We start from the raw sequence: 13,341 nt of genomic DNA, 5'->3' as shown, positions 1-13,341 counted from the left end.
GGACAGCAATGTGACCCATTAAGAGTGTGTGGCAGATTCCTCTGTGCTCTTTAGAAACACGGTTTGGATCAGGAACAAACAAACCAACAGCGGGAACTTTGCTCCTTGGGGGTGGCCCTCAGCTGAGGAAGGGGACGGCAGCGCGAGACCGTTAGAAAGAGGAATAGTGCATTTCCTGTCCGTGTTGCGGTAGAATTCCTCCTCACCACCGAGCCTTCCTCGCCCCAGCCTGGTAAACATGTCCCCATGTTGCAGGAGATCACAGAGCCCAGACGTGTGTCGGGCCCATCCTGGAAAGGAGCTCAGAGGGCACCGCGTGTGGCCGCATTTTCTGTGAAGAACTCCGTTATGTCCCTGCAGGGCCTCAAGGAGCCCCAGGTGGACCCTGCGTCACTGAGGGCATCTTAGCGAGGTTGGGATGCTCCCCTGCTCCCCGTCAGACCCCGCCCTGGCTCCTCTTACACCTGTGTCCCTCCCGGGGCCCCAGGACCAGTCAGGCCCCCTCCTGGGGTTCTCCTGGGACCTTGCACCGTACAGTCCCCAGCATGGCGCCCGGTCTCAGTATATGTGTGTGTGAGTGGCATGCGTTCCCTGCCCTGTGCTGTGAGGTTCCTGGGAGTGTGTGCACGTCGCCCAAGGCCATCCCGCCCACCCTCCCCCGAGCTTCAGGCAGAATGCACACACCACACGTTTCCATCCTTGGTTTACAGGCACCCCAACGGTCTGCTCATCTCAAGGGGGTCCCCAAAATCTCAAATCCAAGTGTGCCATGAATGCGCCCGCACCAAAAGCCCTGCCGAGGGGAGACCCAGGGAGGGGTTGCCGGCTAGACCATGTGGCTGAGAGTGGGGAGAAAATGTGTTTGCATTTCCTGAGTCCTTTTCTTAAGAGAAATGATTGCCGGCACTCCGAGTGTGTTTACAGAGGGAGCGGCTGATGAAGTTCAGGGTCCTGTTTGGATTCCGCCCCAGCAAACGGACACAGAAGCTATGCCAGGCAAGGGGGCTGCCAGCTGCCAGGAGGGGACCCAGAGCCAGCGCGGGAGGGGGCCCGGGCTGTGCACCATCCAGGACACTGCACAGGGCTATCTTGGGCCATCCCTCACACCCTCAGAGAGCATCCCCACCCCAAAGTGACAGTGTGCACCCCCACTCACCGTGCTGGTGGCCTCAGGGCCAAACCAGGACAGGCCGAGCAGCGGTTTCATGGCCACCACCTTTGTAACCACAGAGGTCAGCCCCCACGTCCTGCCAAACTATGGTGAAGGCCCCTCGATCAGAACCCCAGGGATCTGGAATGTGTGAGCTCAGAGCAGGTGGCAGGAGGCTGCAGGCTCCCGCCCTGGAGTGCCCGCTCCACGCCCCCCTGCAGCCTCCCGGGGCATTTGCGGTCAACCTGCCGTCCGCCTCCGTAGTCAGGTCTGCTCATACCCCCAGATTCTCCTCCTGGTTTGTACATCTGAGGTCCAGGGTGAAAGGTAACACAGGCTTTGTGTGTGTTTCTTATGAACCTAAAGAGAGAGAGCTGGTGAAGAATGGTTGCTGGTCCAGCGCTGTGGGGCCCAGAGAACGGCCCCTGGCTCCTGTCTGCATGTGGGTCATCTGTTCTCGGTGTACCACGCGTCCCCACAGCTTCGGGACCAGCCGGCCACATGCAGACCTCAGCTGAGGAGGGTCCCATCTGCCCTCCCGAATGTTGCCAGGGCTCAAATGTTACGTCCTCCCTAGTGTTTAGAACAAAGAGCTGTGAGAGGAGAAAGAACTTGTGGACAGGTGACCACGGAGCAGTACTGCCCTAAAACCAGACAACAAGCAGCAGCCCCCAGCTGCCCTGTGGGTAAAATGCAGTAAAATCGTCCACCAGGCCTGGACGCCCATGGGGAGCTGCCCCTTTCTCTCGTGGGCTCCCCCCATCAGTAGAGAGGATGACAGAGGAGGGAAGGCAGCCTCTGGGGACAGGGAAGAGAGCCATCTCTCTCCCTGGGCTCCATTGTGAATGATTTCCTTAGCTCAGTCCTGATGTGCAAGCCGCTAATGAGGGTGGCTGGGGTCCCTTTCTTGTGTTGTTGAGGGTCCCCCAGGGTCTGCTCCCTGGGCCCAGGCTGTCTCTCCCTTACCACTTCTCATGTACGGCGTTCACATGTGTGATGACAGCCCGAGAGCAAGGAGCCCGGAGCCCAGCCCCGGTCGCCCGAGCCTGGGTGCTGAGGAAGGAGAAGCTCACGGAAGCGACGTGGTGGAGGGCGTTGTGAATTCACTGTGTCCTTGTAGCCACAGGCCTGTTGGGGACCCGCTGGGTGGGGCGGGTGCCAAGCAGAGCTCGGCAGGCATCCCCCAGGCACCAGAACCCGCCCGCTCCTGCAGGTCACGCTGTGTCGTTTCCCTCTCCCGCACCCCACACTCGATGGATGCTTTGTGAGCAGAGACCACATTTAGGGGTACGACATGCCAGGTCTTTATTTCTCAGTGTACTCACCTGTAAGGTGGGGTGACAGCCGTCCCTGTGCAAGTTGTGGGGATGGAGTGAGAGGGTCTGGGCACTGAGTTTGGCACAGTTCCTGGCACAGGGTAAGAATGCTACAGATGGTCCCCAGGTGACAATGGTTTGACTTACAATTTTGCGACTTTATGATTGTTCCTGAGGTCGTCAACCGTGTATTACAGAGCAGTGTGTGTTCAGTGACTGCCCGACTGTGGGCTGAGGTAAGTGTCCTGAGCACATGTGAGGTGGCCCAGGCGGGGCTTTGACGTCCGGTGGTTAGATGCAGTAAAATGCATTTTCAACTTAGGATATTTCAACTTGCAACGGGTTTACCAGGATGTAACCCCCTGGGAAATGGAGGAGCATCTGTATAAGCAAGAGCTGCCATTGTTATCATAACGATCGTCGCCATCTGTCCCGTGGGCCAGTAAGAGACATATTTGCCCGACTTAGAAATGGTCACTCCCTCCCAGCCACGTTAGCCACAGTGACATTCCCACAGCGGGAATGTTCAGAGAGCCTCTGACACAGCTCTTAGCAGAATAGGACCTGTTCGGGGCGTGGCGCTGCATCTTCTCCCGAAGGTCCAGGGACCGTGTGAGCCAACTCCTGTTTCTTGTCCCGAATATCATCCTCGGGACAGCAGGAAGGTTTGCACAGGGTGGCACCAGCCTCTCCAGATTAAAGTGAAATGGCAGCCCGAAAACCTGACTGCTCGTGGTTTTTCAAGGCTGCTACACTTTGCATGGTGGGTTTAAAATGTAAGTGTGACAGTCAGTTTGTGCCTGGACACCTGGGTGTATATTTTGTCCATAAAATCTCCGCAGCTGGAGCTGTTGAAAGGATAGAGAAGCCGAGGACACACTGTCAGTGTTGACAGGAGAAGCTCCATTTACAGATGAGCATTGTTCTCCTAGCCTGGTTCTGTGTCACTCAAAAAGTGACAGGCACGGTCACGTTTGGAACCAGAAGGAAGAAGGCACGTCTGGCACAAGACTAGGGGTCAGGGAACAGCTAGGCCAGGAGCCCCCATCAGCACCGGATCCGCTGGTCACTGGCCGTAGCCCTCAGGGTAGGTCAACTAGCCTCTCTGACCCTCTGTTTCTTCTTCTGGAAGATGGAACTCACAGGACGCCTGCACTGGTTTGTGAGGGTTCAGTAAGATACCTCGTGGTTCTCACCTTGGCTCCAGGTACCAGCTCAGGTGGAAAGTGTCGAGTGCCTTGGCCTCACCATCCTGAGGTGCAAGTTCCCGCAGGGAACAGGCATTGCTTTAGACTCAGTGGGAGAAGAGCCGTCCCTGGGGGCAGTTAGCACAGAACGGCCCCCTGCTCATGGCCTCCTCTCCAGCCTTGGTCTTCCTCAAGCTCACGCTGCCCCCAGGGCTGCACTCACCTCCTCTGACTCCCCAGCACCTGGGCTGATGGTGCCTGGACGGACCAGGGGAGCTTCAGGGAGTGTAGGGGGTGGGAGGCGGGAGGGAGGGAGAGAAGGAGGGAGGGAAGGAGGGAGGGAAGGAGGGAGGGCAGGAGGGAGGGCAGGCAAGCCGGCGGGCGAGCGTGTCCACTCCCCGGCCCAGTCCCGGCTGCAAGCTCACCTCTGACTCGTTCGATCTTTATCAGCTCCCCTAACAAGACAAACAGTAGGAAGGGGTGTTTCATAAGCACAGCGCAGTCGCCTGCATGCCAGGCTCAGGGACACGCAGCTGCTGCCCCTGGAAATGTCAGGCAGGCTGCTGCCCGCGAGGGAGTGGATCTGCGTGTCACTCACTGGCCGTCCCCAGCACACGGTCACCTCGTTCCTCCCACAGAACAAGCCATTAAAAGTGATGAGGGTGAAGGGTTAAACGTAGCACCCTAATGAGGGGCCGTGGTTCCTTTCCTGGCATGCATTTCGGACAGAAGCTGCCATGAGCATTGCTTCCCGGGCTCTGCTGTGAAGCAGCAGGCTGGGGATGGACAGGGCACAAAACCGTTTTCCAAGGAGGTGTTTGCACCATCCTGGAGAAAGGAGAGGTGCAGCTCCCTGCTGTTTAGCTGAGGGCCTGATTATGCTGCTTGGCTCACGAGGAGCTTCAGGTTTACACTTTAGAACGCATCCACCTGTTCCACTAACGCCACAAGCCCTATGGAGCCCCTGGAATATGCAGGCCCAGTCAGAGTGGTGACAAATGCCACTGGTCTCCACGTGGCCCTGGGCTCTTTCAGTACCTGGCCATTGATGCTTCAAATGCAAAGTCTGTGCAAGGCCCGTGTCAGTATGTTTTCCTTGGAAGCTGTGCACCCATAAGCTCTGTAGCCGGTGCAGCCCTCACGTGCGAGCTCTTCTCTCCCGGTGGAAATCTGGGCCCAGGGTCCTGGCTGTGGCCTGGAATCTGAAGCTACTGGGGGCCCCTGCTGTGTTCCCCATTCTTTTCTCTTCCTTTCCTCCTTCTTGTCCTGGCTCTTGAGTTCCTCTGTCCCGAGCAGCAGAGTCTGAAGTGAGTGCCAGAGCCGTCCGCTGGGCCCTGTGCTCCACTTTGTAGTAAGTTTGAAGGAGTTTCCGCTGGGGCAGCTCGGACGCTGGTGGTTTGCTCTTCTGAAGGCAGCACTGACGCTTACCTCAGACGCCGCCAAATCTCTGTCTGTGCCTGTTTTATAAATACAGTGGCATCACCGTTGAATGCTGAAGAAACGCAAACCCACCCTGTCCGCTCCCTCAGTGTCCTTAGAAATTTGCTTCCAGAGAACAAAGAGGCTTATTTATTTATACATTTTGTGCTAATCTCCCAGCAATCATGAAACTGTCATTTGTATCTTTGCCGGTGACAGATGGGCATCAGAAATGATTGAGCCATTCAGTTTGTTGCTGATTTTAATTTGTTTACCGTTGAGGTGAACCGTACTCTAAAAGCAGTTCGGAATTTTCCTGTCACATGAAAAAAGTGTGATTATTCCCTGATGGGGGGATATTTCCAGGGAGCACATCCCACTCATAACCCTGTCACCCTCATTTGCCTGAGATCCCCCGGGTGTGCAGCCCTGGGGCACGCACATGTGTGCTCTAGGGCCAGACGGGGCGGAAACGGCTGGTTTCATCCCATTGAAAAACATTTTTATGTTAAACCCACAAGTGGGAGGGGCTGGTAACTGGGGAGATGTGTAGAGTGAAGTATTTGAGATGAGAGGGAACGCGCACGTTATTTATGATTTCAAGGCAGGCAACAATAACACGTGAACACAGAGGGAAGACACTGTATCAGGAGTAACAGTGAAGAGCTTTTTTAATAGTTTCTGGGATAAATAGTAATTAAATCATGTAAAAGCTGTGACAGTGAAATTGCTTTTAAAAATCCATCCTCCCACCAAAATTGCCAAGATACCCACATATTTATAAGTACTAGGTAAGTTTATCCATCGTTCTTATCAGAAGAATGTGACACTGGCTGTTGCTGCCTCATGATTTACTGCGGCATTAGGTGGCACGCATATAAAGATGGGAGAATGCGGCCCGAGGAATCCTCGCTGCCGGGACGGCTTTCTCGCTGGAGTCACGCGCGGCACTGCCGCTGGAGTCGTCTGGAGGGGCTGGCCATTCGGGGCCTAATGAATGTTTGGGAGGCAAAGCTGTGTGCCTAGACTCTGTTCGCTGAGGAAACGCCGTCCAAGGTCACTGCCGGTCCAGTTTCTGGACCCGCACGCCCTCATGGAGCGTGCGCAGGTGTCGCTGAGGGATGAAATGGTCTGGGGCACGCAACGGATTGGAGCTCTGCTCAGAACCCGTTGTCCTGCCGGGTCCCCACACTGCCTCCCTGGGGTGGGAAAACCACTCCGTCGGGGGCTTCAAAGTCTGGAGGCAGGAGGTTTCCGTGTGGCCAGTGAGGGAGGGCGGCAAGCGAGGGAATCAGAAATTGTTTTCAGGAGGGAAGTCCCCAGACCTGCTGCCACCAGACTCCAGTTAAGTTCATACAGTGAGAAGGGAGAGACGCAGTGGCAGGAACATAGAGCAGCTGTGTCTCCGATATCATGAAATGCACAGTTGCTCTTTTTATTTCCTTTTTCTAAGGCCTCTGTGAATTCCCCCAGGGGACAAATAAAACCCAAGACCTGAAGGTCAAAACATCGGTCCGAGCACTATTTTCCTGCTGCTCATTCGTGACCTAGCGCCTGCTCCCTACAAAGTGACCTGTGAGCTCTCTGGCTGCCGTCCGCCTGCCAAATCCTGACGCTTCTCCTCCACTTCTCTTGCAGTCAAGTTCAGCAGCTGTTTGGGGACCAAGGGGACACAATATGAGACCAGCAGCATGGACTTCAAAGTCGGTGCAGACGGGACAGTCTTTGCTGCCCGAGAGCTGCAGATCCCCTCGGAGGAGGTGGCCTTCACTGTGACAGCGTGGGACCGCCACACCGCCGAGCGATGGGACACCTTGGTGCGGCTGCTGGTGGCCCCGACCTCATCCACGCTCCCTGGACACAAGGTAAGTGAGACCGCATGCGGTAGGCTTGGTGCTGTCCTTCGTCCTCCAGGTCCCTGCAGAGGCTCCCAATGACAGGCTGTCACCTTCGCCAGCCGGAGTGGCCCTCTGTCCTGTCCACTGAGGCAGGGCCACCTCACCACAGATGCTCGGTGCCCCGCACTCAGCTTGAGACACTGCTGTCACCACCTTGATGGTCTCAGTGATTCTTTAGACAAGGGCCCCTCGTGTCCATCTCACACGGGGCACCAGCTAATGCCATGCCCTCTCCTGCCTGAGGCTTGTAGCCACCAGCCCTGGAGATTCCCAAGGCCTGGAGGGATGGAGAGTAAGACAGAGCTCAGTGACTGGCCACACAAGACAACCAGAGCAGCTGGAATGAGACTGGTTCAGAGAAAGAGGGAGAGACGTAGGGGAAGAGGGAGGGAGGGAGGGCTTCGCACAGATGCAAACCAGTGTCATCCAACCGCCCTGTGGCTTCATTTCCTGCTGCTTTGCCTACATGGCCTGTGTCCATAGGCCGGGAGGGGTGAATTCACCTTCCCCTGGTCCTGAAAGGTTTCTCTCATCCCTCATGTCCCAGCCATCCAGGAGCAGACTGCTCAGCAACCCGTCATGAACCCCCAAAATCCTCAGTGTTTGGTTTCATTTGTCCGAGGGGACAGAGTGCTTGTCCCCTTTGCCCATCCCATGTTTCGGCAGCTGTGTTGGCCTTCGGCGTGGGGGCTGCCCGGCCAGCAGAGAGTCCCAGGCCGGCCAGCCAGTGGGAGGGAGAAAGTTCCTGGAGCCCCTCAGAGTTCCCGTGAGGACTGTGGGCTCGGCAGTATCTTTGTGACGTCTCATGTGTGGCTCATTAGCAAAGAAAAGCTCACAGGTAAAGTGGTACAAGGTGACCTTGGATGGCATTCACGGTGTTCCTAGGAAAAGGGTTCATGACAAGTAAAGGGTTAAACCAAGCTGGCCAGATTCCTTTCTATAGATTCTCCCAGAACCTTACACAAACATGCTCTCTGAACCTCAGTGGGAGACTGCAAGTTTCCCCAAACCTGCTGACCAAGGAACACTCTTCATGGAACTTCTTGTAAGACAAGCGTTCCAAGGTGTCCAGTTTGGGAAAACCGAGATCTGTGTCTTCTTTTTGAACAAGTGCAGGTGGCTTAGGTTGGAAAAGAGAAAGTGGGGACTCGGGTGAATAGCTTCATTTTCGGTGATGAGCTGACCCCACGGGAAGGACGTTTTGAGTGCCGTGAGCCAGGCATGGAGACACGTTTCTAACAGCCATGTGCCCCAAATCGTGAGCCTCACCTTGTGGGTGACAAAAACTATGACAGATGGCTGTGATTTTTCATTCTTTCCTGAGTGATTATCACAAGCCACACCCTGGTGAGAAGGCGGTGAGCAAAGCAGGCCCTGGGGGCAGCCCTGGGGACACTGACCTCTGGGGGCGTCTTCCCTCCAGGTGGTGGGGCGAGGGGCGCTGTGCTAAGGCCACACGCCTGACTGTAACACAGAGTGTGCACCTTGTGAGCAGACAGTAGGACCTCGGATAAAAGGCACGAACTGAAAAAGCTAATAACACCTTTTGTCAGGCATGTTAATGAGCAGATTGCTGACCTCCGTGGAAGGTGATTGCAATTAGGCAGCGCCGGTATGAGCGCACCTCCAACCCCAGGTTGGGCTGGCCCCGTTGGCAGCACAGGGGACACAGAATCCCAGTGAGCCCGGTCATGGGGTGACCGTGGGGCTACACACCTGATTGCGTGACGTGTGACCATAACAGGCAGCAGGCAGTGTCGCTGCAGCCCTGCAGACCCGTCCCTCGTTGTCGTCACGTTAACTTTGTTGCCGATGGCTCCTGTTTACTCTTACTTCAAACCCAAAGCTCCCTGTCCTGGCTTTCTAGGACCTCAGCTGGATCCTCTCTCAGCAATGGCAACTCATCTCATCCTCACATCTCCAGAAGTGGGCGCTGTCACTGTCCCCACTTCACAGACGAGGAAACTGAGTCACGTGGCCACAGCCCCTTTGCTCTATGGGAGAATCCATGTTCTGGAAAGGAGTGAAAAATGACGTTTTAGGTACAGCTGAGCCCAGCATCGTAAAGCAGCCCGGCCCCCCTAGGTTGTGGGTTTGAATCAGGGCTTCTCCAACTTACTGGCTGTTGTTCTGGGCCAAGGCAGAAATATCAGTGATCTCAGCATTTGTCTCAAGGAATTATAAAAAGAACAGGAAACGAAACACAAAATAGAAAGAAGGAAATAGTAAAACCAAGAGGAGAAATTAATGAAATAGAAAACAATAGAAAGAATCAACAGACGAAAGTTGGCTCTGTAAACTACTAAGCCAATCGGTCTGTGTAAGAAAAAAGAAATTCCAAATATTATGTACAATTTCTACCAATATATTTCAAAATATACATGAAATGAATAACAGTCTAGAAATATACAGCTTACCAAACCCTAAGCAAAATATTAGCAAAGTCAGATCCAGCCATGTGTACGTACGGTAAATCGTGACCATGTTGATCTGTTCCAAGAATGTAAGGTTGGTTTAACACATGAAAGTTAATCCATGGAATTCAGCACAGAATAAAGGGTGAAAAACCACATGACCCTCTGCCTAGTGCTTGTTAAATTTAACTTCCATTCAGGATGAAAATATTCAGCAAATTAGGAAAAGAAGGGACCGTCCTTAATCTCACAACAGGTGTCTCTGAAGAGCCTCCAGAAACCCTCCCAACGTGCTGCTGGAATACTCAAAGCCTTCCTTGACACCAGAAATAGGAAAAGAACACTCCCATCACACGCCAGAGGTCCCAGCCAAAGTTAGGCAGAGAAAGAAATCAGAATAGGTAGAACTAACATTAAGTGTAGCTTATAGGATTGTGAATGCAGAAAATCTAAAAGTATCTGCAGGTAACTTCCTGGATTTATCGACTGAGGGTAAGACGGCTGTAAAAGTAATTGTACCTTATAGACCAGGAACGAGTAGTTAGAGATTGAAATGAAAACCAGAGACCAATCACGATAGCATTGAAAATGATCACATAACTAGGAACAAATCTGACAAAAAATGTTCAAGACCCTTCCATATTATTGAGAACAATTAAAGAATCCTTTCGAAACAGAGGGAGGTGCCGTGCTCATAACTTAGAAGGCTTAGTGTTGTGGTGTACGATGATATCCATTTTACCCAAAGGTTTCTGCAGACTCAACACAAGCCTAGCAACAATCGCAGCGTGCTTTTTGTTCGTTTGTGTATAGTAAGCCCCAGAGAGTTTCTCAGCCTCTGCACTATTGCCATTTGGGGCCATCCTGCACTGTAGGAAGTTTAACAGCATCTCTGGCCCCCACCCCTCGATGCCAGCAGCACCCCACCACCCCCATATGCAGCCAAGGCTCTCTCCAATCATTGCCAAATGTGCACTGGGGGCAAAATTACCCCCGTGTGGAACCACTAAACTGCGATAATTAAAGTGGTGTGGTTTGGGAGCAGAGATGGTCACATGGACAAATGGAACAGAATACCAAAAAGAATATTTCATGTCTTAAAAAATCATCTTCGTGAAGGTGTGACTTTTATACAACAAAATTCACCCACTTCACATACACAGCCTGACAAACCTCACCAAATGCACGTGAACTAGACACTCGACTCTTTTGCCAGAGTGACACTCTGTGGCAGGCCAGCAGACTGCAGCTCACAGGCCACGTCTGACTGCCACCTGCCTTTTGATGGCCTCCAAGCTAAGAATGGTTTCTACACTTTTAAATGGTTATATAATCTAGGTTATACCTATATTTACACCCTCGATTTCGCTGCTTGGCCTGCAATGCCTAAAATATTTAACTCTCTGACCTTTTAACAAAACCTTTGCCAAGCCCTACTTAGAATAAGGGAGAAAGGACCATCTTTTCAATAAACGATCCTGAGCCAATGGGGCACCCTGAAGAGACGAGAGAGACACAACCCACCCCCTTGGCACAGCAAAAGTCAGTTCCAGGTGGGTTGTGAGTCTAAGTGAGCAAGACAAAGTGAGACAACTGGAAGAGAATGTAGGGAGGAGTTGTGGGGAAGCCTTCTTACACGTGACACAGGAAGCACAAAGTGTACGGAAGAGGGTGATAGTTGGACTTCGTTAAATCTAAGAACTTCTACTCATCAGAGCGTGTACTTAAAAAAGTGAAAAGATGAGCCAGAGTACGTATGAGAGTATTTGTGGCACTTAGCAACTAGGGACGCACATCCAGAATGTACAGAGGACCGCAGATCAGCACATAAAGACAGATCTCCTGCTAAGAAACAGGCGGGAGGCTTTATCAGGCCGCCCACCAAAGAGGAGAGCCTGGTGGTCCATCCGCGTGAAGACGTGTCAGCCTCAGCAGGGCAATGCAGATGATAGCCGAGAACCTACCGGAACGCCTAACCTTAGAAGGACTGATAACACCAGATACTGGCGAGGGCGTGAGCAGGGGGCTTCCTGGGGTCTGGTGGGAGGGTACGTGGTACCAGTCTTCAGACGGCAACTCAGCGTTTTTCCCTTCAAGTTGAATACACGTGTGCCTGGTGAAAAGGAAAACCATTCCTCTGCTCACACCATGCTGCTACCAAAGGTGTGGCTTCTCCACTTTTCTTGGACATCACCTGGAGGACCTACAGTTTAATTCCGTTCTGACACTGACGTCCCAGCGTCAGCACAGGCCGTACAGGTGAAAGGCTCAGTCTCACTGACCACCCCCACCGCAGATGCCAATTGCAAGTTGTGGGTAACAGACCCACTGTCTGTCTAACTTGGCTACAGATCAGAGGTTCCCATGTCCCCTCCTCAGCTTGATGATTTGCTGTGATGGTTTACAGAACTCAGGACCCGTGCTGTCTGTCCTGCTTTTTTATAAAGGATGAGAGAAAGAGGAACACCCAGGTGCGTAGGGCGAGCTGGACACGTCCTGAGTGAGGGAGCTTCTGAGCCCGTGGAGTGGGGTGTGGGCACCCGCCCAGCACACAGGTGCGCTCACCACCCCAGAGGCTCTCCCAACCCCAGAGTTTAGGAATATTTATGGAGGTTTCATCGCATAGGAGTGACCAGTTATTAACTCAGTCTCCAGCTCCTCTCCCCTCCCAGAGAGTAGGGGGAGTGAGGGGGGTGGGGCTGAAAGCTCCAAGCTTCTCGCCCTGGCTTTGGTCCTCCTGGTGACTGGCCCCCATACTTAAGCCACCCAGGAGCCCATCAAGAACGGCTGAATTAGGACCAAAGACGCTCCTGTCACCCAGGAAATTCCAAGGGGGTTAGGTGCTCAGAGTCAGGAGCAGGGGCAGACCCCAAACGCGTATTTTCTGTTAGGCCTCACTAGTGTTAGGTACACTGCCCAACACAAGCGCACACACACGTGCCAAGAGCTCTGCACCTGGACTCGGACACACCTGAAAACGGCCCACATGCTCGTCGTCACCAGAGTGGACGGTTCACTGTGCCGGGTTCGGACAGTGGACTGTTGTACAGCAGTGAAAACAGACAGGCTCTAAGCAGGGGAAAGAATGTGAGTGAACCCTCAGATGCGTGTTGAGGAGAAAAGGCAGGAGCCATGCATACAGTGTCGTTGCGTTTGGTAGGTCCTAGCGTGTTATAGTCAGGATGGAGGTTACCTGTGGGAGTCAGGAGGGAGCGGTGATGTGGGCAGGAGGGACGTGAGGGGGCTCTTGGGGCAGGGTCTGTGCTGGGATCATTCGCTTAGCTGCTCACTGATGTTTCAAGCACTTTTCTGTGTGCAGCTTATGATTCACGATTTTCACTTACTGTTTTTAAAGGCAAGCAGAGGGCATCCTGGCTGGGATTGGGTGTGGAGTTCAGATGGACACGCAGTGAGCAACAGTTTTTTGTCAGAAGGTTCTAGAAACACAGCCTCCTTCAAAGGAGCAGTTCACAGTGTTAAAAGTCCCAGGAAACTCTTACGAAAGCAGCCTGGAAGCAATCCCTAGAGGGCCGTGCCTGGGGACCCCCTAATTTCTCGGCTCTCTGAGTTTCATTTCCCTTACGTCGAGGTTTCTTCCCCTCATCTGTTATTTCAGTGGCTCTCTGTGGAGTTGGGCAAAACTGACAGCTTTACAGTTAGATGAACCATAAAAATTTGGCGACTTTTTCTCCGTGCTTCCGTCTCCTCTCCTAGCAACTACTTAAAAGCGGGCTTTCTGTGCACCATACAAGCAGGGCTAAATCTGGGAGAACTTTTTTTTGTGTGTGCAGTCTTGCAGGAAAGCTGATAGCAATTCAATTAGAAAATGCAAATGAGGTCACATATTTCCCACAGGAGTGCCGAATTGCCCCTCAGGAATATTCCGGCCTAACAGTAAATACTGAAGATAAAGTTTCTCGCTCAGTTGTCATCTGACTGGCTGCTGTAGCACTTGGA

At 53.1% G+C, this 13,341-nt stretch overlaps 1 protein-coding gene across 3 annotated transcripts in view; it reads left to right on the top strand.

Moving 5' to 3' along the window:
- CDH4 (cadherin 4) overlaps positions 1 to 13,341 on the top strand; it is a 431,321-nt gene that overhangs the window by 304,155 nt on the left and 113,825 nt on the right. For all 3 annotated transcript variants that reach the window (XM_081034128.1, XM_081034130.1, XM_081034129.1), the window contains one exon: positions 6,711 to 6,937. In XM_081034128.1, coding sequence (XP_080890254.1) covers positions 6,711 to 6,937 — 227 coding nt within the window. The remainder of the gene's footprint in view (positions 1 to 6,710; positions 6,938 to 13,341) is intronic.

Source organism: Rhinolophus hipposideros, assembly GCF_964194185.1.
Source record: "Rhinolophus hipposideros genome assembly, chromosome: 22".
NCBI classification, from domain to species: domain Eukaryota; kingdom Metazoa; phylum Chordata; class Mammalia; order Chiroptera; family Rhinolophidae; genus Rhinolophus; species Rhinolophus hipposideros.
This window is presented reverse-complemented; position numbering and strand designations above follow the sequence as displayed.